General features: G+C 48.6%; 1 protein-coding gene across 1 annotated transcript in view; it reads right to left on the bottom strand.

Annotated features, from left to right (window-relative positions):
* Positions 1-3,534: 3,534 nt before the first annotated feature.
* The window catches only part of LOC135907344 (G1/S-specific cyclin-D2-like), a 35,850-nt gene continuing 12,739 nt past the window's right edge, over positions 3,535-26,645 (bottom strand). The window contains exons 4-5 of the mRNA XM_065439030.1: positions 10,143-10,288; positions 3,535-9,206 (exon numbers count right to left, since the gene is read on the bottom strand). Of these exons, the coding sequence (XP_065295102.1) occupies positions 8,994-9,206; positions 10,143-10,288 (359 nt within the window). The 3' untranslated portion in view covers positions 3,535-8,993. The remainder of the gene's footprint in view (positions 9,207-10,142; positions 10,289-26,645) is intronic.

Below are 26,645 nucleotides of genomic sequence, written 5' to 3'. Positions count from 1 at the left end.
CCGTCTTGCGCGGCACTGTTTTTCTTCTCACGCTTTCGCCACACTCTCCTCCTCCGCTTGCCTCCTCGCGCCATCTTTGCCATCGCCGACTTTCATCTTCCCTTAACCAGATTCCCTAACCAGATTCCCATCTTCCCTAACCAAATCACGCTAATCACCGTGGTATCTGCTGTAAAGCAGCTCTGCAGTTAAATGACTATGACGGCGTTCTCGCATTGCTGTCCCAAATTACCTGTGCCATACTGCACAGCAAGATCGAAATTGTCATATGAAAATAGATCAAGCTAACACGCTGACTGACAACCGTTCAATAATCAGTGCGCCCTCTGGACAATTCACCGGCCGAAATATGAAGCAATGTCCACTGGAATCCAGAACATAGTAATCCGATGCAACGCGGCATGGCGAGCACTTTAGCAAGAACGAGGTTGGTGAGTGGACTAACTAATATTTTTTTGCGACTGGTATTCGTGAGTTTGTCATATTCACTGGTGAGCCAGGTGTCATTCCGCCGCGCGAATATAAGCACACGAGAGACTATAATGTACTGCCGGCGTCAAACGTATAGTGGCCTCACGATTCATAAAGTGAGTATATTTTTCCGATACCCAGGCACATATATTCGACTACATAGGTAGAAGCCTGCTGCATAACACGTGCTACCGATACAGTACGGCATTTACTTTCATCTTACACGCCAGAAAGAAGTGGAAACTGAGCTTTCTGTCCTTCTGTTCTTTTTTTTTTTTCGCTGGACCCGCGTCCCGTAATCTTCAGACGCCGACTGTAGAAATTCATCTTCGAGTAGCCGCTGACCTGGAGGCCGCAACAACCCGCGCCACCGGACGCGACAGGGCTCTTCGTTTTCGATAAGAAACAATCAGTCCGGATCAATTTCATGCGACCGGCCCTCGAATAACTGTTGAGCGACATAATGCCGGCAGTCACTGTCAGTGATGGATCATCAACATCCGTTCCATTCAATCAATGCGCCCCAGGCACAAGTCAATCCGTACTCACGGATGAAGGCGCAGCGTGTGGCCTTATGAGCTGGAGTTGCTTTATCTTTCGCTTATACGGAATGCCAGCAGCAGAAGCAGCAGCAACAGGTCACCTTCACTCGCTTTACGTATCAAGAATCTCGGCGCTAAGAGCGATTCATTGCAAGGCGAGCGTAGAACAGCGACGAAGCGTGTCGCGCTAGCTGCGAGAAAAGAACTCACCGCCCCCCCCCCCCCCCCTCTCCTCCCTCATTTCAACTAGTTCCCACGTGACGTCACAGCCGTCAAGTGCACACACCGAGCGCTAGGCGGCGCTAATGAGTGTGACGCAGCCGAGTGGCCCTGATTAACTCCGCGCCGCCGATGTTTGCCACGCGAAGCGTGAAACGTTCCCACGGTTCCCGGCGCTGGAGCTGTAGTCTAGTAGTGGGCACGAAGCAAATGGCCTGTGTTTGTGCGCACGTGCGGTTTAGCGAGCATCTTGTAGAGGGCGCCCTGTATACATGATCTCACGCGGCTAGCCTGCGTCTGTTGTGCTATGATTTTCCGTGTGTGTCCACCTTCCCTTTCGGTGTCACTCACCTATCGCCGCATTCTCTCACTTCTTCCGGCGTATATTAAGCGACGCCTCTTCTATCTGAATGCCAAAGAAAAGAGAAAATTGGAGGGGAACCATTGGAGGGGATGATTGTCAAATTCAAGCGACAGCTTTCCGGTGTGCACCTGCTGACATATGCTGTTGGGGTCACTTATAGGCTATCTATATTCATCACCATCATCAGCCTGGCTACGCCCACTACAGGGCAAAGGCCTCTCCCATACTTCTCCAACTACCCCGGTCATGTGCTAATTGTGGCCATGTTGTCCCTATATTGTAATCTTATTGTTATCATCTATATTAGATCATGCTATACGAGGCGTATGGTTGCTGTGACAGTTCGCTGCATCCGGGATCGGCCCGCGCTGCAAACCACACTAACAACGCTTCGCGGGGACACATTGTGGTCTCGTATCAGTATCGGCACACAGTCAGCACCTCCGTACTCGTCCCTGACAGTCCTGAACTGGCCGAGGCGGTGCCTTCAGCCAAGGAGCGTTGTGTATGTAGTGCCTCGGGCGTTCGTGGGCAGTCCGGGACGCCAAGTCGAGGAGGCCTATAGCGTCTACGGGTTCGGTCCAGTTTACTCGGCCACAAAGCCCTCCACGCAAAGTTGGGGGAAAAACCAATAAGAATGTCTTTTTAAGAGATAGAAAATCAGACCGGCTGTTTGTATCATTGTGTGACTTAAATCCTGCAGGTGATGACCGACAGCCCTATGAAACATACGTCCGGCCACCACGCAGTGCCTTCCCAAACGATCGATAAGCTTCTTATTCGCATCAGACTGTCCGTGGCCAACATCTCATAGATTGCAAGCATGCGTCCTCGCGAGCTCTGAATGCAACGTCACGTCCGAAGGATAGCCCTTTTCGTTGAAAATGTACTGATTGAGAGAGAGAGAGAGAGAGAACAACTTTAGTGAAAATGCCTGCAGAGTCGGTTAGGCTCCCTCCACGTAGGGAAGGATAAGTAATCGATCTTCTGGCTGATTGGTTGTTGACGTCTCAAAGTCGACGGCATACTTCCTTTACTTGAACACGTGACGTCACGGCTCGATGCTGCGCCCGCATGCTATGCAACAAGGTGAGGCGTGCAGACAGGACGCAAGTGGACCACACGAACGCCTCGCCTTTTTTGCATAATGAATCCTTACCAATTAGCTCAGCTTTCTGTCGTTCTATGCCTGCATGCTATTCTCTTTCTTGTCCCGTGGTTTAGCGCTCTTCGAAAGTTGCCACAAGTATAAACGAGCTTAATTTTCAACCCGCCTTGCCGAGTACACTGCAAAATAATTTACACCCTAAAAAGTGAAAAGGGTGTAAATGGGGCTATAACTCACACCCTTAGGGTGTTCGTTACATAGATAACACCTTAAGGGTGGTAGTTATATACACATTCACACCATTTTTCACTCTTTAGGGTGTAAATTAGAGGCACCGTCACGGTACGCTCGATCGGCTTTTTGCTGTTGGCATGAGCGTCGTTCGCACACACCTTATCGCTCCTGCTGGGCAGCGGTGAGCATACCACACCGGGCTGCATACACTGATGTGAGCGGAACGGCCCCTTTCGGTGCCACTGACGTACCGGTACATTTTCTTGTTTCTGTGCCGCCATGTCACTGACGTCAGATAGGAGTATGGGGACCATACCAGAAGGCCGTCGTTGCCATTGTCCGAGTCATTTACTCCCTATTGCGTAACCAGGAATAAAAAGCTTTGTTCTTTTCTATGATATTTAAACAAACAAAAATGATCGGCGCTGGAAGTGCTTCACCTCTGGAAAAAGCGTGGCACTGAAAGGATTAAGTGCACTAAACACTACGCCGCTAAATCAGTGCAAGAAATTCGGTTTTCTGTGCGCACAACATATGCAGTTTGCGAGAAGTGCTCAAGTGCCAGAGTGCACATCTCGAAATGGAAACAAAACACGGTATGCAATAAAACATATTTTATTATAATAATTTTCGTTTCACAAAAACATCATAAGCTGCTCAACTCGCAGCTTCTGCATGAGATGAGAGAACATATAAAATATCGCGAAAAAGAATCCAAAGCAGAACGAACAGGTGACACAATGATACTCTAAAAATCTTCTTTACAAGTGTCTTCTAAACACACGTCATCAGTATTATTTTTGTGTCTATCACCGTAATACCGGTTTCATTGCGAGAAAGCACTGGTGTATGTGCAGTAAAGCAGACATTTGAGAGTTTTAGCAAACCATTACGACAAGCGTGCCTGCGACTCGCCATCTGTGCGGGGGCTAGATACGCAGCATCACACTGGCACGGCCTAGCTATTATTTGCGAAACTGGCAGGTATCGGCAAAGGCAGCCCGATAGCGGTGCGCTAAAACTCCCTATTATGAAAATCGCCAGATGAGGCAAAACTAATTTTTCAAGCGGTTCATGACACCAGAAAAGAACAAGTAACCACGGCAAGGCACACAGACAGCAATGTACTAGAATAACTGTCTGGCGAACGGAGGTTGTATAAGAGTAAGGACACAGCTTGAGTAAGTAAGGCATACAGTTTCTTTAACATGCTGAATAGGTTAAGTCGGGAGCCAGTATTCAGTCACTTTGAAATTTAGTGTAAAGATGTGCATAATTATTCCAAAGGCAACCAGATAAAAAAATTTCCACAGCTCCTAAGAACACTGGGAGTCAGGAATCTGTGAAAGCTTGTGAACATGGCGGTATACTCTACCTTAAGAACAAAAGGAGTACTGATAACTCCCTTTTGTGGGAATAACGGCTCGTTCCATATTTAACTTCCTCTTAGATAACTATCATACTCCCCTGTGAAGTACATTTGCTCCTTTTGTGCCCAAAGAGAGCGAATGTCTTCATCAGAGATAACCTGCCCTATAAGAGTGAAGTTAAACATGGAAAAAACAGTAAGCGACAGAAAGTACTCCCTTTGTTTCCGCACTCTGAAACCAGTTTCACCGTTTGGGGTGTATATCTGCCACACAACAATAAACGCCTTCTGTCTTGCTCACATTTCCTTTCGTTAACGCTGCGAGCCCGGTACTTCCAAGTCACGAACGGCATGCGCGTTATCAGCATGACAGCGTTCTCGACAGGAAAGTAGCGAGCGCAGCGTTTTCAAGAAAGGAAACGTAAGCAAGACAGGTTACAATGGTTGTGTGGCACATATACACCGCAGTGTTCATTTGTTTAAGAGTGCAGTGTGTAGCGTTTTTTTGTAAGCACTATGAAAAAACAGTTTCTTCAAGGAGTAACAGCAAAGCCACACATCAATGGAATGTTTCGAATATTTGGCAGTGAGGCTGCTATGGAATGCTATTGATAACGATGGTAAACGGCATAAACAGCAACAGTTGAACAGGTAACACAATTTTTGTCGAACAAGGCATCGATACCATGTACAGGAAAAGTTCAAACATTGAACGAACAATCAGTTGCAGATGTGTATTTCGTCAGCACAACGAGAGAACACACATTTTCAATATTACAGGAATCGCAAAACGCTGCATCAAAATGCGTAGGTTATACATTCGTACAAACAGTTAAGCATCACAGATTTGTGTGTAGTAACAAGAGAGAGAGAACGTGGTCATGAATCGCAGTGGCCGATAGTCCGCAGTCGTATCGTTCACCGAAAACACCCTTGCAATTCCCTCATTCGTATTTCTTTCGATAATTCAGTGGTATCAAAGTATCTGTGATAAACGGTGCCAGTAAAAAAATAATCAGTGAAATGGTGAACAGTAAGTAAAATCGCTAAGTGTAAAGTAACGTGTCTTTTTCTTTGTTAGGTGTAAACACACACACAGAGGCCCCGAGACCATTCTGAGTGTTATAACTAGAGAAATCGTATCGCTTGTGTAACAGTCAGACGACACTACTGGGTAGCTAAAATTAACGTCGTACCGTCAGCATGTTGTCTCGTGGTGCATCCTTCACTATCGTTGGTGGTGGCGATTTTCGAAAAAAGCGCATTCCAAAAGAAAATGGCGCTAAGCAGTTAACTGCTCGACGTGCCAAAGAAACGGAACTACCGAGTAGCTAAAACCCATTACCGTCATTCTGCCAAGTTGTTCTGCAATGATCTATTACGTCACATTGTTCGTTGCAGTGATTTTTCTGAGAAAGGCCATAGTGCATGATGAAAAGGGCGCCAGGCAGGTATCTGAAGCGTTAAAGAAACCAAAGTGCCAAGTAGCTAAAACTCCCTAATGCCGTCGAGCATTTTCCCACGGTGACACCGTTGGGTGAAAGAAAGATTCGTCAAAGGCTGAAACAAAGTTGCAAATGATGCACGCTTAAGAGCGGCTTCGTAGAAAAAGGTCAAGCTACATATTTGTGCGCGACCGGCCTGAGTACACTTGTGATTACGCGCTATGGCGCGCGGCAGAAGCTCAATAGAGACCTCTACTGTGCGAGGGCAAACGAACGATAAAACGTAAAATGTGTTCATAAAATGAGAACGGCGGTGATTTATGTACACGTCATGGTGCTTTACAACTGCGCTACTCTGGTGGCGATAATGCAATATGGTAATTATCTGAGTGTCTCCACGGGTGATATCGAGGACGTTCTGTGATAATCACAAAAAAAAATGGAAAATGGGACTAGACACACTTGAACCATTCAGTTTTGGTGCAGTGCGAACTCAATAAATTATAATACAACGTAAGAAAGGAGACATTCAATAACCGCGTGACAAATAAAAATGAAGAAGTGCTCTCGTAGAATATATTAATAAAGGGCCTCGGTAAAAATCTACCCGACTCTGGCTGTTTTTCATATGTGTGATCCTTTCAATAGACAGCCATAGAAGGCTTACTTTGTTTCTTGGATGGGATATTCTATATGGGACAATTCCTTTGCATATAATAAGTATCTCTGATATTTAATAGCACCGGTATGTAAATGCATCAAAAACCCTCGAGCGGGCAGCATTTTTGAGACCATGCAGTCTTGCAACTCCAAGGCTGCTGAGGCATAGCATGGAATAAAAAAGTATACTTCATGCAGTATATTGAGATCATGTGGGCTCCCTGCTATTTTAGAAAAGCAGATACTTTGCTCTTGTTACTGTAGAAAAATCACCGCTGGCAGAAATCATGGACTAGTCGGTGTTTTGCGTACGCGCGACGTACAGACTTCGCAACCTAACTTTACTACGCATATGCATCAAAATACTCTGTAGTTAAGCAAAACATCTACGTGGGCTTTGCTCTGATATGTGCTTGTACCACGTAACAAACGCGTATTTCAGACACAACGCACAAATTGGGAAGTAGTGCAAACTGAGAACTTCTCACATGAAATGAGACGCCTATCTTCAGCGTCTCGTATTTAACGCAAGTTAAATACAATCACCGTAATGACATTTTTTTTCTAACGAGAACAGCAATGATCTGGCACTTGTAAAACATAAAACAGCAACATAAAGTGCGCAACGCGGTCTTGAGATACAAATGCCCGTTAACTTTAATTTATATTATACACATATATATAAAACATTTTTTTTTTCAACCCGCAAGCTTTGCGTAAAATATGTGTAGTAGCGAGCGAGCGAGCGGAGGTTGTATGAGATAACCACGATCTCCTACTCGCCACTTGTCCAACGACTAAGTGAACACACACAAAAAAAGAGAAAATGTGCTTTGCAGAGAAAAGAAAGCTTTGGGACTCTGCAGATTTCCGAGATCTTTGAACCAGGGTTAGTAGATCCTACTAGAGGCGATAAAGCGACCTCGTTTTTTTTTTTCATTCTTATTCACTCTGTGAAACTTGGAGTCAACAAGAAAGTCATACGTAACCATTACGATTAACAATCAACGGGTAGAGCTGAGTTCTGAAGACATTTTCGACAACACTGCGTCAAAGCCTTGGGTTCCGTATCCCGAAATCGACAGGCAACACGAAATATGCCGAAATATCCAGCAGTATTTTATAACTCGAAGGAGGTATCTGCTGAGGCGAAATTTCTTTGGCTTCAGTGGCAGTAAGCGTTAGTGCAAAGGAAATAGCTAGCGCTGACCTTCTCTTACATAAACAATGCCGCAGGGAAACTGATGAGATCTTTGAGTATGTGTAGCCTAACATTCTATTGTAAGGTCAACAGGCGTTCGCCAAAAAGCCCAGCAAAGAACTCTATGCCTGCCATCAGACGTTGAAGCACGGTGCGAGCTTAAAGACACCAGACGTTTAGGTAACTCTGACGCATACAAACGGCAGCAACTGCTGTCAGAAGTGCCTACATATTCACGGCAAGTCTCCTATGGGAGGCAGGAAGTTTAAATTGTGGTGCAAGCATAGGTGCACAACGCTTCCGCTACGTTATTACTTGATCCAGATTTTACTGTGTTCTCTTAGTTCAGGGAGCCGAGTTGTCCAAATGCGCGTTTGTACTGGCAAACTGGCAAAAGACAAAGGGTTAAGAGATGTGTAGTGGTATACCACGGCTACAACATTCCTTAATTATAGCTATCCATGACGGCTAAAAACTGATGCCCAGGTTGAAGGAATGCTGAAATTGTCAGGTCGCGCGCAAATGCTGCGAATGTATATCGCTAAGATGCTTTGGAAGTCACTAGAAGAACTGTAGCGCTTGAGCTTCAACAATACGGGCCTAAACAGAGTTTCGGCTCCTTCGGAACGAACAATCATTTTCAACCAACACAAAGAACAGCTTCAATACGAAGTAGCAGCATCAGCGAGATAACAATGACCCGCAATGCGTAAATAACAGCTCACACAGTTCTTGTGCCAGAACATTTCCAAACACATTGTCGGCAGGTGGCGCGACGAGCCTGGTTAACATACGTCGAGTGAGGCACATAGCAAGCACTTTATAAACAAAGGGACTGACTGCTACTCTCTTTTGCAGGAAGGAGTATTTAACTGCATTTTAACTCAAATTTCAGAAATTCTACACTAACGTTCATTACAGAGAGTTTTGTAGGCCTGTAGGCCATGATGAAGTGCTTTGTGCTTAATGAGAATGAATAGACTACACCGGGGAATAGGGAAACTACAAATAAGTAAGTCAATCTTTACACCTTTTTAAGAGTTCTTTTTACTTTACTACAGAGTAGGTTAGCTAAACCTAAAGACGGTGAACACACTCCCCAGATGTTTACGATAACATTTAAAAGTGGAGTCTGACTCCATTTTGATGAGTTACGTAGTCCCCGACGGCGCGGTAGGTGAAGTCTAAAAGCGAAGTCGAATAGAAGATAAACAGTGACTCCCAGCAAAAGGGAGTTATCTAAACTTCTTTGGTTCATGGAATGAGGACAAGTAAAAAACGGAATGTTGAACGCGAAACGTAACAGGTTTCCGAAGCGAATGACACAGAAAATCTAAATGTACACGAAACGGAAATCGGACACATGGGAATGACGAGCATCTAGAAGTTGATGTCTTGAACATCAGTCGGCGTGTTGGGTTTACTGGACTGAGTGTCAGCGACGCAGGGCGTTAATAGGGCGTTGCTTTTGCAGCTCGGGTACGGTGTAACTGCTCCACTTTTCGAGTAGGACTGTTGTTGCTGCTGCTGAAAGGCTGCCACACTGGTCGCCATCAGGGTTTCTATTTCGAGGACGCACCGCCGGATCTCCACCTAAGAGGTAAAAAAAAAAAGATACATTGAAACAGAACGTACGTGTTTTATTTCGCAGCAAGAGTTTAAATTTTATGAAGAGTACAAAATAAAGCTGATAATTCGATTAGTAAAAGAGAGCGCGGTATGCTAAACTGAAGAAGGTAATAAAAAAACTGGAGGACGCTTAAGCTTCGCCTTCAAGAGTGGAACGCGACAACGTTCCCGTCGACCCGCCAAGGGGTGTAAGACAATGGGCTACTGCGCAGCGACTACGCGCCCCGCATCGGACGCGGTGAGCGTCGAGCAACGCAGCGTTCGGCGCGGCAACGAAATGTGCAAGCGACGCCTGAGCAAGCGACGCACGCCTGAGCCTGAAACAGCTCGTTTCTAAGGCAACACCGCATTCACTAGAGGCGCTTTTGTACCGCTTTGAAGTATCGAATTCGTGGCTGAGTGGTAGTGTTTCCGTCTCACACTCCGGAGACCCTGGTTCGATTCCCACCCAGTCCATCTTGTAAGTTGTTTTTTATTCATGAAATGCCTGCTGGGATTTATCGCTCACGGCCAACGCCGCCGACGCCGACACCGGCTTTTCTGCGACACGAGCTCCTTAACGCTGTCGCGTTAAAAGGGTAATCAGGAAGGATAATGAAAAACGAACAAGGGGCAAATAGCACTCCGCGACAGTGCTGTAAGGGCTCATTTTACTGCTGTGTCTCTTCCACGGCGTATGCATGCAGTGTGTCCCGCGCGCGCGAGAGCGCGTTCCCGACCTATTACAGCATTTCCGAGCAGCTCTGCTGCCTGTAACTCCAAGGTCGTCGTTAGGGAGAGCAAGACGCCGGCGTTGTGAACGCTCATTCGCCTAAGCCTAAGCGGAGAAACAGGATGTATATGATGAACGCTCATTCGCCCATTCGCCTAAGCGGAGAAAGATGATGTATATACACGCACCTTCCGGACATTGGTGATTCTCTCGAGGGAGGACATGAGCTCGTCCTGCGCTTCTGCGGTGGGCAGTGGTGTCCGGAGTCCATGAACGGCTGCGGCTACGCTCGAAGCGGCCAGCAGTGCAGGGCTGTAGCCAACGAAGTGGTACTCTGCGAGAAGGGGAAAAAAACACGGAGGAGATGAGCGGAAAGTTATAGTAGCAAGGATTTCGGCGAAAGGCAAGCATTTCACAAGGATTTCACGAAAGAGTGTACTACTAGAAGGTCTAGCGTTTCTTGCGAAAATCATGCATGATATTCAGTTGCAACTCAAGAGAACGCAACAGTATTTTTAATATAGAGTTTCTTAAGGGGTTGTTCGTTGAAGGACTGCCAATAGTCCTTAATAAGGCATTTGAGTGTTTTACTACCGTATCTATTACAAACAAATTAAAGAGGACACTGCACTAATCAGCCAGGCACAAGTGTGTACACTACACAGCGACACTACGCAACACCACGTTGAGAACAAACCCAGCTGACAAACCGGCGTGTTTGGCATGTGGCAAATACCACCGACACACTCCATGGTTACTTGGAGTGCCCCAGTACATTCTATTCACTACACTTTTCAATTCGCTCAAACATCCTGTCCTTCCTTTCCTACTCCTGGGAGAACTGGACCACTCCACCCAGGAACTATACGCCATACACAAAGCACATCAGAAGGCTAGACAAATGTACTCAGCAACAAGACCGCGGACTCTAACAGCGAAGACGTGGAACGAGAATTGTTAAGAAATAAAATTCCTCTCTCTCTCTCTCTCTTTCGCGTTCTCACGTGACTGAGAACTTGTGGACAAGTGGCCGCGTCATGTTTTTCAGGCATCCAAGCTCGAAGCGCGCCCCAGTGGACCTAAATGTACCGAAATTCACTATACTCAAAGACACCAAGACTATGGAGACGTTTTTTGGCAGGCACAACGAGAGTGTAGACATGCCCCATCACGGTTGACTAGTTGCCCTGTATACGTGTAAATGTAAAGCGAAGAAAGTGCGATGACTGCAACGTAACGAAAAGCCACGCAAATCAAACGACGACGTACTGGTTCCGCAAACTATAGCTCCAAGCTCTGAACGCTGACGAACGCCCCAAGCGGTCCTCGTCGGGAATGCGGGCAACCAACTTCCCACAGCTTCGAGTGGCCGGTCAACGCACAGCACGGGACATTGCAACGAAGGGAAATCCGTAATCTGCGCTCATTCTTCGGGCGCTTTAAAGGCCCCTTCCGTTAGGGGAGCACCACCGGGAAAAAACGTCTCCACCGGTACCGGGGGAAGTGCGGTGGGACACAAGGGAAGACTGAGGGCGTCGATCGGAGACGCGAAGAGGAAGGAAGTGAACTTCCGGTCGTCTGTGGCCGATGTCGCAGCGACGCGGTGTGTATGTATATTTACGCGGTGAAATGACGCGACCGATACCTCCTGCCTCAGTAATGTACTAGATCCCCTTCTCCTGTCTCGTTGCTTATCAACACACATTAGAAGAGCGGCGTCGATAGGGAACCAGGGTGTCGTGTATCTTGTCGAAGTGCATGCTGCCCTCACTCGCTAGTGCAATGAGAAAGAAAAAAGAACCACCGCTTCATGCCGACGGAGGATAATAATAATAATAATATACGGAGTTTTACGTGCCAAAACCACTTTCTGATTATGAGGCACGCCGTAGTGGGGGACTCCGGAAATTTTGACCACCTGGGGTTCTTTAACGTGCACCTAAATCTAAGTACACGGGTGTTTTCGCATTTCGCCCCCATCGAAATGCGGCCGCCGTGGCCGGGATTCGATCCCGCGACCTCGTGCTCAGCAGCCTAACACCATAGCCACTGAGCAACCACGGCGGGTACCGACGGAGGAGGTCGCGTAGTTTCTGCATTAAAAAAAAGAGACGGTTTAGTTCAAAGTGGCAGACCGCTGTTTTTTAAACGTTACGAAACTGTCTAAATTAACTTTTTTTTTGTGGTGGTCGCCTCGCGGTGGCTGTAACAGTAGCGCGCATATTATTCAATCATTCCCGCAGCGTCTTCCTGGGGTCCTCTAAGCTCTCCGAAGGGTAGCTCATCGGCTAATATTAATTATAATCCGAAGAACGAAAGAAAAAGGAACAACCGCGCCGCAAATCGCAGCAGCCCACCCTGCCACGCCAGCCGCGGCTTCCATTCTCCGAGAACAGCGGCTACTGTGCAAGAACCAGTTTTACGAGCGCGTCCTCTGCTCGAAGGAACGGAGGTCCCGACCTTTTATTCCCCTCCGCGCTCCATAACCTTGCGCCTCCGCGCTCTCCTTCGATACATACACGCGTACGCTTTAGAAAACCTCCCGGTAGCAAAAAACGAAGAACGAGAAAAGGAAAGCCGGAGCGAAGCCAAGACAAGCCCAGCGGGAAATACGTACGCCGGGTGGAGGCGACCGCACGGCGCCCCACCCATTTAAAGGTCTCCCCCCCCCTCCCCCCCCCCCCCCCCCACGCTCCGTCCGTGGGACCACCTGCCCTGGTTTCGCCTCGACAGGGCGCAGCTGAAAGAGCTCGCCCGTCGCCGCCGCCTGACGACGTTACGTTCGTCCCCAGGCGTCGTCGTCGTCTTCGCAGGACGCCATTTTTAAAGTTTCCGGCCGTATGTTCCGGAAGCAAGGGCTCCTCCACCTCCTCCTCCTCGTTTTTCATCGTTGCACACGGCCCGGCGTCCGCTCTTAGAGTCGCCACGCTGGGCCTACACGCCACACCAGTGAGGCCGGCTCGCGCATATGTACTAATTCTCGTAGGAAATTCTGCGGCTCTGGCGTGTGTATACGGCGGACGACACTTTCGGCGCGGTCTTTTTTTTTTAAAGGACGCCGGAGAGGGACGTGATGTCTACGAGACCGCAAAAATTATCTATTTTTCTTTATGGTTATGTCTTTATGGCTTTATGGTTATTTCTCAAGGGGGAACAGTTAGCACACCTTCTATACGATTAACTGCTACGGTCTTTTAGTGACTTCCCTTAAGATTTTTGCGAATGTGTCAATTTTTTTTCTCGTTGCTCCTGATACCCCCATGTACACCATTTTTAATCCCTTGTTAGCTTCTCTTAATACTTATAATACTGTACTTACCGTTCACGACATTCCCTTTTTTTTTCTCGTTTATTCTTTATTTCATATTTTCATGTACGACGCACTGTTTGTATAATGCTCCAGTCTTATGCTAAGCTCTCGTAGTCTTTATACACTTAAAATAAATAATAAAGAATAAATAGTAAATCGTCTACAGCATCCTGCAAGCCCGGAACAATCCCTTTCGCTCTGCATAGACCAAGCGCCATAAAAAGAGGGCTACACGGCCAGTGACAATTACCGATGAAAAAAAGTGCGAGAAACAGTTGAGTCATAGCGATTTCTTCCGCGCTCGCTAACTACCGCTGCAGTAGATTGTGGGGCGTAGCCAAAGTTTCGCCGTTCCGGCTACTCCCTCGCCTCCCCCCCCCCACCCCAGCGAACACTTGCCCCCCGCCCCATTACGTGCATACCATACGTTATCATTTTGATATTTGGGGTTGTAGTTTCGTGCACCAAGGTATATCGCGCTGGAGGCGCTGGCATGGCGACCCCTGGCCGTACATTGGCCGCGCGAATGATAGAGCGGGGAAGACCGCAGCGTGGACGACGGTGACGGGAACGGCGGAGAAGGTTTAAATGAAATGGGGGAGGGGAGGGGGGGGGGGGGGCGAGCGCACGCGGGCGCTTCACAAAAGACCTAGCCATCTGTCGCTTCTGAAGAAGGCTCTGACCAGCGGCAGCAGCAATCACTCCACCGCGGCAGTCATAGTCGTGTACATGAACGCTCCCCGGGCATCTGCTCTTTTTTTTTTTTTTCCACGACGCCGTACGCAATAGTGCGATAGAGGAGCCATACATACGTTGGATAAGAATGTGCAGGCTGATCTGTTTGCTCGAGAATGCTCGCTCTGGCGCTTCTGCCGTATTTGATTGCATTCTCGAGCCCCATTTAATCTTCGCTCGCAGCGGCGGTTCAGTGGCTCTGGCGTCGTGCTGCTCAGCACGAGGTAGCGGGTTCGAATCCGGAGAGCGACGGTCGCATTCCGCGGGGCACGCAATGCAAGAAGGAAAAGAAATACACGCTGGTGTACGCTGTGCTTTCGGTGTACGTTGATGAACCCCAGGTGGTCTAGATTAATCAGAATCGCTCCACTAAACGACATGTCCTTCGTATAGCTCAGTATGCAGTTTCGGAACGTTGAAACACACAATTCTTTCTCTACCTGTCCTTTTTCCTTCTTTACGGAAACAGATTTTTGGGGGTTTTTTTAACCTCACGCAGTGTATAGCGTCTCAACGCAAAGTATCTTGCTGCTTTATGTGATATTTCTTGCTGTTTTTGCTGTTTTTATGCTATTCTTATCTGTTCATTCTTTTTGTTTTGTTTTTGTTTTTTGACATCTTTCTCTACATATGCAAATTTCATCGTTTTGTGCCAATGCCAATATTCGAATCCCTTTATGCATAGATATCTTTTCACGGACTGTATCTTGCTATAAACTGTGTCATATGCCCCCCTCACGCTGTGCCTCTTCCTAAGCCTGCGAGGTTTTTCTAAATATATAAATAAACAACCGCGAAACGGCGAATGCTTCCGCAAATTAATGTGCAAGCATTCTCATTAAATTGCGCAGAGAGAGGCCCGTCGAAGTACTTTTTTTTAAACCAAAATTCATGTAGCAGAACCCGAGCCAACTCCAACGCTTCCTCGTCGTCGCAACTAGAATATCAGGTATGCATACAACGATCCTCTGGCGTCTCTAGCCCACACCGCGTCGTCTTCCTGGCTCCGAGCATCAGGCCTATCAACGAAGTTGTCAACTGGTTGGACCCTACAAATACCAGATGCTGATCCCGCAACACCTCCCTCCCACCAAATAGAACACACAGATTGGCGGATCCTGGCTTCTTTTTAACCTTCTCAAGAAGGCGAAACGTTTCAAACAGTCGTGGACTGTTTCAAACTGTTGGACTGTTTGGACTGTTTTCATTTCTCCGAAAACCTCGGTCTCAAAACACAGTTTCTCAAAAAGAAAGATCAACATGCTAATACTAGTGCCCAGTCCGAAACGCAGATAAATAGCTATGCATAGAGAAAAGCTGACAAATCATTTTACTCAATGCTGAAGGCAAGCGACACCGTGCGGGTTGAAAAACATGGTTGGAACCATCAGCCTGACTGCTTCGCTTTCCAGCTGAGAGAAAAAGAAATACTTATAAAGTAATCAGTGAGCAAGTGATACAGTAGAACGCGAGAATAAATCCAACCCACCCTTTTGTGCTCAAATTCTGCGAAGCCCGTTCCTTCCTCCGCGCGGTGCTTGGCGGCCGGCTCCGCTGCAGGCGCGCGGGCAATACCGCGCAAGGTGCGAATCGGAGCCCGAAGCCGATCCAGACCGATCCACAGATCGCGCGTCGTCGCACCCGGCTTTCTTTAAACGGCCACAAAGCGAGCTCGACACAATGGTCTGCGCGGGGGGAACGCATCCCGAAAAAGCCCTCCTCGACAGCTTTTGGACGACGCTCAAGGGAACCAAAGGCTTCGTCGTTCGGTCTGTTCCTTCGCCATTGATGATTACGGGGGTCCACGACTCTGGGACGTTTGTTTGGGCAGGGTGCGCGACTCGGGTCTTCGAGGAACAGGCAGCCGGACTGACGTCACAAGATGGAAAAAAAAATGACGGCAAACTTTGGATGGGGTGCCTGCGCAGTTCGGAAAAAGCTGTCTACATAGGTCGATTCCTTGGTTCATTTAGTACGGAGTGCTATGGTCGTTTATTAGTAAACTAATTAACTTGTCCCGAGTAAGCACTGTCCAAGATCCATGTGGTTACGTGGAGCTAGCTCGGAATCGTTCAAGCCCATCATTCGCTTCTTTTTTTAGTCGATTCCGGTTTACGAAGGCTTCGTTCACGACTAGGATGACACCTGGTGTTCTCACAAGTGCGATTAACCAACCTAGCTTGGTTAATCAACCTGCCTACCTTGGCCTTGAAGCAAGCAGCTCTGGATTGTTTGCACACCAATGCATATAAGTTTTTGATTGGAATGGCTGATAGCGCAGAGTGCAATGCCTGCGGTGTCGAGGAAAGTATAGAACATCAACTGCGCTACTACCCATCTTTTCAAAATGAAAGACATGACCTCTGCACAGCTCTCAATCAGTTACGTGGAAAGCCGTTCACCTTGAACAAGATCTTCGGATCATGCCCTCGCATATCGCAGCTACAAAAGGCCACAAGAGCGCTGCTGCGATATCTGAAAGCTACCGGATTGAGTCAGCGTCTGTGATCCGGACTGAGTGACCGAACGATATCCCCAGTGAACTTTCTCTTCTTCTAATCTTTCCGTCCCCTTTTCCCTTTCCCCAGTGTAGAGTAGCCAACCGGGCTCAGTCCTGGTTAGCCTCCCTACCTTTCATTTATCATTTGCTTTCTCTCTTCCCTTCTCCCTTTCCACAGTGTAGGGTAGCCAACCGGGCTCAGTCCTGGTTAACCTCCCTACCTTTCATTTATCATTTGCTCTCTCTCTCCCTCTCTCTTTAGAGCGCACTTGTGCACGCGAGTACTGAGAAAAAGAGAGCTGGGTGAAGCCCTTTGTGCGATAGTGCGCAACACCAGGCGGTAATGATGAAGCTCTCTAATCGAGCCAGGTCTGGCGGAGCGGAGGACTATGCTAATAGGGACGTCTGCTAATGGCCGCAGAAGTCGGACGCTTGCAAAATGAAAAGAAAACATGCGGTGCGTTGTAAACGCGCGTGTATACCCACGCCCACAGCTTTCAGCCCGCGGAGAGCATAAAAAAAAGAACGAACATTGTGCCCGAACTCGACCGAGCGCACGAAAGCTGCGCGGAACCCTTTCATGTACGCGGGCATCCGGGGTTGACCCCGCGGTTCGGCTTTAATTTGTCTTTGTTTCGCTAAAATTCTTTCAAAATGCGCGATTTGTGCAAACAAATGTGTGCAGCTGGACCACGTGAAGGGGCGCTTACTCTTCCAGCAGAGGGCGCTTGCGGTCGAACTTTTTATTCCAGCCGAGAAACATATGCGAGTGGGCTAGACCGAGGGCATTGCACGTCAAACACAGCAGTGCCCTTCAGAGCATACACCAGTTGGTGGCGAAGCACAACGCCCTCGTACGTATGCTGCGTCGTCAGCTTATTAAGCAAAAGCAAGTCTGTGCTGAAGGAGATTGAGTGGATCGCCGCGGGAAAGAAGCGAATTGAGAGAAATAGAAAGAACAATACATGTATATATATATTTTTTTGAAAACGCCGCAAGTGGTAAGGCGGCACGATCGAACAACGTCTGTACGCATCAGCCACAGTCCATGCGGAACAGATGGAAAGCACGCCGAAACATGTGCGACTTTCCGCTTAGAAGCGTAATCAACGCGTACGCGATACAGCCGAGCGGGTTAGGTTTGGATGTAGTGCTTGGTAGATGTGGTATACATTGCAGTCGTACTAAGTGACAGTGCGCTTGAAATACACGCGTAGTAAAAGAGAGAGAAAAAGACGAAAAAAAGAAAAAAAGGAGAAAAGAGCAGGTTTTCAACAAAAGGCAATGCGCAGCATAAGTGCCGACGACCGCAAGGTGGCGGTATGGTCGAAGTGTGAGGAATCGTCGTCAACGACTACCTGGCTGACCGTGATCGTCTGCCACAATCGGTAGCAGACGATGAAAAAGTAACAATGGTCATACGGAGGCTACCCACGGCATTGTGGTTCTGGCGCCGGAAGTTTCTGCGAACCCTCCCCATGCTCTCCAAACTGTATTGTTCCAGCAGTCGTGCAATAAAAGCATTTCTGCGATTCGTCTATATTTGAATTGAGCAACTGGGTATTGGCCCCAAGCAAATTAACGCTCCCTCTTAAAATAATCATTTCAACCTAATTAAAAACGCAGCTGCAACTCGACGGACACCACAAAACTCGGCGTAGACAGGTTCTGATTTGTCTCATCTGCGAATAAAACCCTAAAGCTAAAAATGCCGATCCACAGTTCGACAGTGCACCTGCTGGTACGAAACTGATGCCACCCGCATCCGCACGTCGTCTGCTTCGCTCAGTGCAGACGACGTTGAGCAGACAATTTGTCACCGCCCTCTCAAGTACCTCCCAACAACAACACCTCCCTCCCCACTCCAACCCCCACTTATCTGGCGCAACTCGCAACGACGCCGCAACTTTGTTAAATAAGGAACAGCGCTCTTACAAGAGCAGATGCGAGAGAGCACGAGCAGAAGGCGTGATGAACCTGTTACCTTCTGGCCTTGACACGAGCAGACGAAGCACATTGCTCTCTAAGCCCGACACAGATGGCGCGCACACCGTCTTCACAGTAACGTTACCGCCGTTGTGACAGCCGTTGTGAATTTTGCAGCCAAACAAAGGCGTCTATGCACCAACGGCCAGACCATTTGTTGGGTGCATACGGCGCACTCTATAGTTGGATGATTTGGGAAAGCTTTCAGCTAGGGTAGCATAAACACAATCTAGATTTGTATTTTCGACGTTTCGTAATACGGGGAAACCACTGAGCCCTTCATTGGGCATTGACTAGGCGCGATAGCCCTATAGGCACGAGAGCCTGATAGAATAGCGGTGCGTTGCTGGCTCATGAGAATGCTTCGTTCACCTCAATGGTTGGCTTTGCGTTCGAGGAGGAGATTTTCTTTGGATTTTCACAGCACTGTTTCCCGTATTCATAAAACGCGCTTTAAGCCTAAAGTAAAACTTTATACATCTTTTTTTTTTCATGCAGAACAACCGCGTCTCTAGCGGCTGCATTAGAACTCTACGGGGCAGGAAGACGTGGTCGTAATCACGCGAACGCTTGTAGGTGTAACAGCCAGAAAGTTTTTCAGATTCCCTGGACATTGTTATAAGGTCAGATAGACAGCAAAGAGAGAAGAAAGGGACGGTAACCAGGACACAGTTTGGTTGGCTACCCTACCCCGCGGGGAGGGAAAAGTGGAATAGAACGATAAGAGAGCGAGAGAGAGGGAGATAAAGGGGAGGCGTATCAAACTCGTGCACAGGCGCAGGCAGCGCCACGCCGGCGTAGATCAACGATCAGTAATGGATATACCATCACAAGTAGTGAAACTTTCCAAATATTGACAAGGCCGTCGAGCTGCTAGTATATAACTTACGCAACCGACGAAGAGCACGCTTTCGGAGAGGATACGTGGAAAGATACGGCTTGGCGAAAATTCTACTCGCAACTCGAAGCGTACCGAATGTGCGAGAGAACACCCGCCGTGGTTGCTCAGTGGCTATGGTGTTGGGCTGCTGAACACGAGGTCGAGGGATCGAATCCCGGCCACGGCGGCCGCATTTCGATGGGGGCGAAATGCGAAAACACCCGTGTGCTTAGATTTAGGTGCACGTTAAAGAACCCCAGGTGGTCGAAATTTCCGGAGTCCCCCACTACGGCGTGCTTCATAATCAGAAAGTGGTTTTGGCACGTAAAACCCCAAATATTATTATTATTTATGTGCGAGAGAACGGCGAGCGGTATCACACAATATGCCGCACGTGAGGATATATATACTCAACTGCGGCAATTGCTAAGGAGAAACACAATGCAAGCTGCGAACGCGTTACGACGGTCGTGACGGAATACGCGCGCACGTCGCTTTCATAGTCCTCCAAACCGTGTGTGCGTATATATATATATATATATATAATACGCACGTCTTTCACAAAAACGCACTTGGCCTCTCAAGCTCACACAGAGCGCTAAACGAGCAACGAAATGAATGGCGCGGGCAATGACGCTGGTAAGAAAGGCACGACCTGCATGTATTATACGAGTACAGGCACCCACGAGAACAAATGATTTTAGACGAGCGAAAGAAAAAAGGAGGGGAGGACGCAAGATTGCGTCTCTTTTCTTAATCGCGTCGAATGACGGCCCACCGCGCACACACGAAAAGCACGCAAGCTGCAGGCAGAACAAAAAATTGCACGCAACAGACGAATCTGGCGCGTACGACGCGCCATCTGGTGCTCCATAGTCTTCGCTAAGGCGTATATCTTTCTAAAGAAACCCGGTGTCCGGAGGGAGTCCCTTTCTTTTTGCTCCCTTTGAGTTCGCGTGCGCCTATCATCCATCTCAGCAACGTTACAGCAACGTTAAAACAACGTTAAAGCAACGTCGTTCAGCGCCACGAAATCTAACCAAGCGTAACGAGGCTGCCCTGGCGCATTGCGCCGCGCCGCAACTTAGTTCCATTTTTCTGAACGCCATTGCCGTAACGTTACGTCCATAAAGTGCAGACCGAAAGAGGTAGCCACAGTGCCGCTGGCATACAGCTTCGTAAAGTTATGATTGCCTCTCTTATCGATGCACCTGAGCACGCCTGTTGGTTATACGTAATAAATGACGCGCATACGACAAGCCGACGACAACGCGCGCATGAATACATCTCGAGGAGGCGCTCGTGTTCCTCATTGGTCGAGGCTGCCTATATGCTCTGCAACGCTATAGGGAACTGCTGAGGTGGGGTTTGTAGACACCGAATCCATCTGCTGCAGCAAGTCACGCTGAAGATTTGCCGGCACGTTGATCGTCCACCGCCATTATTACCGGGCACTGGCCAGTTATGGCCAGCGCACGAGCAAAAAAAAAAAACAAAAACCGAACAAACGGAGAATGGAGGAAGGTGTGTCCAGGGTAGAAGCGCTCGCCAGTTATGGCACAGGAGAAGCAAACAGTTAAAAAGTCAATCGCAGTCGCGGCAATGCCTAACGAAGTCCTGTAAGACCTATGGCCTCAGGTATCATGATAAGTTAGAGGGGTTACGATTCGCACATACGTTTTCCTTCTTTATTTTAAAAAAAAGGGGTGCACTTGTACCGAAAGAATCAAGGCCTTGCGCTTATGCGACCGAACTACTTGCGGCTGCACACATACGTCCCAGAAAAGCGTTGAACCCGTAACCACTGACCAGGCACCAGAAAACACGTTCAAAATAGCGGCACGAAAGCTGGCTGACGTACTCTTGATGTCTATCACTGTACGCAAGACGCGAGGTATACCTGCATATATCGCACCACAACCGGCTACAAGGGTCAAGCTAAGCAGTTGAAAATGCACACACTTTAACACCACCTGTTTGAGACAGGCGCGGGACTTGCACAAACCACGCCGGATATTTAGTTGCACCTTATGAGCCAGTCTATCGAATGCAACAAAAAATAAGTAGAAAGACAAGAAATTGCCCCCTTCCGTATATCCCCTAATATTTTCTTCTTTTTTTTCATACCCATTGCTGTCACCTTTTCGGTATGCTTCAGGAAGTCGCACCAATATGCGCACGTTTAAGTTTACCTCGCGTCCATCGCTTACACAAACATTTCTGCCACATCAGCACCCCATCCTAGCATTGCCTCCCTTCCCAGGATGCATCATGCCCCGCTCTATCACAACGCTCATAACTCTATATACAGCAATCAAAGTAACACAACCGCTTGACACCCCCCTCGCTCCCCTTCGCGCTGTTTCCCCATCTCAATAACAGACGACAAAAGCAGCAGATGCCGTCAGTCAAGCGCGCACGCACAACCGCGTGGCTCAACTTCTGCGCAAAAAGCCATCAAAAAGCCAAGCAAGGACAGCGGTACGCGCGAAGAAGCGGACAAGTTCTAGAGGGATGAGGAGGGAGGCGATGGGGCGCAGAAGCAAACAGCCGTCTGCCCCTCTGAGCGGACAGCCTGCTGCGTCCAGACAACGACTGGGCCGGCTGGATTAAATGACGTCATGCGTGACGCCACGTGCCGCGAGTGGCACGCGCCTGTTGTCACGCGCCTGTTGTCACGACACGCCCGCGAAGCTCCGGGAAGCCGATGTGGCTATTGCAATTTATTTTTTTGTTTGTTTGTGTGTCCCTTCATCCGTTTGCTTTTTTTTTTTAAGTGCGCGTCTATTTTCCACGAAACTTGATACATACTTACGACAAAAGCTACAGCTCGGCCTTTCGGAGGCCGAAGTTTGGACCGGCCAGTCAAGGGACACGAAAGCGGAATACTAGGTTAACCTCTGCTAGTAAATTACGTTTCTGCAATAGCAAAGCGGTCATTCCTGCGTTGAGAGGCGGCTAAGCCTTAAAAAACACGCAGGAACAACGTTACCGGTGGCGTCGCCTCCGGGAAGTTTTCGCACCAGCTGGACATGACGTCATGGATTTTAAGAGCGGCTACTAGGCTACGTAGGTAAGTTCGTTAATCGGTAAAGAAATACAATACGTGACATTCTAAAGGAACCAAATACAGTAAGTTCCAAGTACACCCGTTTCTTGAACCAAAACGGCTAAATTTACGAGAAAAATACACAGAAATTAGTGACGTCACGAAAGTTTAAAGTTTGCATTTCCGCTAATTAAGTGTGATGTTACGATCAATTATACCTATAGCGCAGTAACTAGAAACGAACCGGAACCTTTGGCAATATGCGTGTGTGTTCCTGCCCGTTTTGTGTTAACGCGCGGTACGTCTAGTTAACCCTGACGTACTAGCGTGAAATTACAAACAAGAAACAACGGATAGTCCGGCCTTCCTTTTCTCCAGTAAGGAACCAAAGCTTTTTCGCAAAAGGAATTAAAAGAGTGTTTCGAAGGATTACACTACCGCTTCTAAATTGATTTAGAGTTGGTCCTAAGTGTGCCCTCGTCAACTCTTACCGTCCTGGGTACGACGCCACGAATGGGACGGCATGAGCAAGCAAGCACGCACTCCAGCAGGCTGAACGCAGGGCAACGCAAGCTTCTCGTTGTGCCCCATTCTTCGAGGACAGACCCGACTTCCGTCAAGAGTAGCCGACAGGACGCGCCTAAAGTGTTCAAGGAGGCGGGGGTGAAGAAGTGTCTCCGGTGGCCACCGATAGGTGGCGCTAGCTGCGCAAGTAGCGCGTTGCAACGTGGTTGGGGTGACTGCACAGATCTGCTTCTTGGTACTACGCTGCCTAAAACCAGCGGTCCTGCCCCAACACCCCTCCTATCAGGCTGTCAATCCTCGTACCCTCCCCGAACCGTCCGTCTGCTCTCTGCAGCGCCCCCTGGTGCGCTTGTTTACGGACACCCGGGGTCTGCACAGCGGTCTGCCTGCTGTGTAAATAGCGAGCAAAGGTTTAGAACGGGGTGTATGGGAGAGGGGCTCCATCCAAACGCTCGACGCGGACGCAAGCATGTTGAGATAAGGAAGTCCGAATGCTGATAAGCATCTGACGCACGGGACTTGTTCCCGCCAGGGTGTGCCACCGCCTATAACGGGGGCATTTCATCGTCGATTTAAAGAAAGGCGCAGGCATCGGGTGGCGGACGTGAAAACGTAATACCTCTACGCAACTGCGGCGCTGTCTCCGAATGACACGTTTTTCTGGTAGCACTACAGCGTCGCACCACGTCTTCCTGATTACACTGCGGATTCGTTTAAAATTCGGCTTATGCCACGGGAAGTTCGGCGTCAGTGTCTTCGCCAGCATTCAACCGTTCCAGCAAGAGCGCGAATGATAAGTTTACCAATTTAACATTAAACTTTTCACTGATTTTTTTTACTTTTGCTTTCAAACGTCCCTGAAGCTTCTTATGGTAGCATTTGCGAAAGTGAACTTACAAAGAAAAAGAAATTTGACTTTCGTTGTCGGTTCACTTTAACCTATAACCTCCGCGTTTCCCATATACATAAGAGGGCACATGCACTATAGCGTGGAAGCGTTATATTTCACCCGGGAATTGTAAACCGAACGCTTAAAAGAAAACAATACCACTGTAAGGCGGGAACGAACGTCACGCAGTGCGTATGGCAAAATTTCGGAAAAGTTCTGAGTCTGCGCATTCGGGGTGTCATGGAAAAAAAAAAATAAGAGCCAAATCGCAGGACTACAGCGAAAAATTACAAATAGAAAACACAGAACAAGCCGACCATTACGCGCCGCGAGCCCCGAATCTGAATGGCGAATCACGCGCTACCATCTGGCCGTTAGTACAAGTGGATACGGCCACAGTGTGAGAAGCACACACGCACGCACACACACAAAAAAAGAAAACATAATCTCGCGCTTACAAACACGCGAGACTTGGCACCACCACTAGCAACTCACAGTAGTCGGAAGTTTGAAAGCCAGTCTAAGTGCGTACGCAACGCGTCAGTGACCACACCATACCGAAGCAACAGAGCAAAAAAAAGAATAAAGAGTAACACATTTCCAGGGAGGCAGGCAGCAGCTGTAAACAAAGTCGACAGCCGGCCGGTGAAGTGCGCGTGCGGAACACGTGGCAGTACAGCCTGCAATCTCATAAGCGCGATGGATAGATATAGATATGGGCCACGCGTCTACATACGGCCGGGGTAGGGGAGTCGTACGGAAGCAATCGATTAGTGGCACGCACCGCTATGCGGCGCTGCGCGTGCTTCACACCTGGATGCCGGCACTGAGGGAACGGGAGGAGGGATCGGGAGCTGGAGTGCGTTCCGGAACGCAGACAAGCCAAGCCGACAAGCGGGGAGCTGGCTTGGAAAATGAAGAAAGGAAAGAACCAACCACAGAAGGAAAGCAATAAAGCACTAAAAAAAAATAAGAGTTCCGAACTCCGGCTGCAAAACGACCGGATAACAAGAACAGAAGTACAACTGCAAAAGACAAAAGCCAGGCCACGCCAAATAACGGAGAACCGAAACAGACGGTAAAGGAAGAAACAAAGGTGGAAAAGGGACGCAACTAAAGAGAGAGAAAATAAAGAAAGGACTCTTCCAAGTCAGGACAGCATAAATGAAGCAGCAAAATCTTCTGCAAGAGACAAACCGACCGAGTACAGCTAAAATGCTACAAAAGCAAGAGAAAAAAACGGGATCACGCCGAGGGGGAGTTAACAAGTGTGTTCTGGGTGCGTGACACGGCAATTTTTCTGGGGGAGCGGGTGAGGGTCTATCCACAGTAGTCCGCGTAGGGTAGCTAGGGCGCGGGGACCCCTCCCGCGAGCGTGCAATCAAGGCCTCGCACACCGCAAGCCTTCGATTTGACAGACGGCTTCTCTACACCCTCCCGTTAACTACGAGGAGAGCTTATATAGGATAATACAAGCAAAAGCCTACTTCCTATGTGCAAGTCTATAAGGAAGGAAGAAAACAGCCTGGCACGTGCAATCTACGTCGTTCATTTATTCCCTTCCGTAAAGAGACAGGAAAGCGTCAGCTCGCGGATAACCTCTGCCCAAAAATCAATAAGCGTGCCTCCCGAAAGAGCTAGGGAACTGGGATGCAAGAGAGCAGAACGAATGAACGAAGTCTAAAAGGGACCGGAAGCAGCTGGGTGCACGGGGTGCATGCGGTAGGGGACTCTACCAGCGCTTATGCTATAGGCGTAGAGCGCCACCCCACGGGCGGCGAGGATGTCTTCTTTTATTTCGTCGTAGAAACTCCGCTTAAGCTTCGCTTAATGGTTCCACATCTGCGCGATACCCCTACAGAAGGAGAAGGGCGTTCAATGCAGACGATTTGCAAATGAAGTTGCAGACGCATGGTGAGCAGGGCAGCACACGACCTGCAGCAGTATTTCAGCAGTATTTCATGCGACCAAGTTGCAGACAACTTGCAGACGACCATGCGCAGGCGACGCAACAGCCCAACGCGTTTGGCAGCAGACGACGTTGTCGATCGTAGCTGAAGAGGTAAACGGAGAGTTCGTCGGGCACCGTGCCGGCAAAAGCGGTCTACCCACCCACCCAAGCTAGCAAAGTCGTAATATAAAGTATACTTGTTCGAAGGAACACAGGGGGCGACGTTCTATGCAACAAAAGGTTGCCGCACGCGCTGAGCGCGTGCCGGCTGCCACACATTGTTGAAAGGGGAGAGAGAGAGAGGCATTACGGGAGAGCGAGAGGAAGGGAGAGTAGACCGTAAGAACTTCCGATGCATCCAGGTGTTCCGTCAGTCCGGCACGTCAGGCCATTGTCCCCCCACCCCCTCTTACTACATGCCAGCTACAGCGGGGCCGCTTCTGGTGTGCACATAGTACACGCGTGCATACACACGCACCAAGGCTGTCAGGTCACACTGCGCATGCGTCGTCCTGGCAAGCCCGTGGCAGGCAGATGAAAACAACGAAGGCCGGCGCAGGAAGGGGCAAGATTAATAATCCCGAATTGAAAACCGAGAGTGGGGAAGGGGAGGTGAGGGAGGAAAGCTGAGATTGTTGGTGTAGCAGGCGATCTCTTTTGACACCAGCAGAAAAAAAAAGGAAAGAAAAACGACACCACTGGCACGTTGGTGACTCGAATGATGCATGAGCGATGCAAGGCCAGCCGAAAAAAGATGGTCTCGGGCAAAATGAAGCTTAAAAGATTCCATCACATACAGATTCTCTTCAAGAGCAACCACAACTCGAATTCCCTTCTACAGCGCCACCACGTGAAGGTTAACTCAA

This window comes from Dermacentor albipictus, chromosome 10, assembly GCF_038994185.2.
Source record: "Dermacentor albipictus isolate Rhodes 1998 colony chromosome 10, USDA_Dalb.pri_finalv2, whole genome shotgun sequence".
Lineage (NCBI taxonomy): Eukaryota > Metazoa > Arthropoda > Arachnida > Ixodida > Ixodidae > Dermacentor > Dermacentor albipictus.
This window is presented reverse-complemented; position numbering and strand designations above follow the sequence as displayed.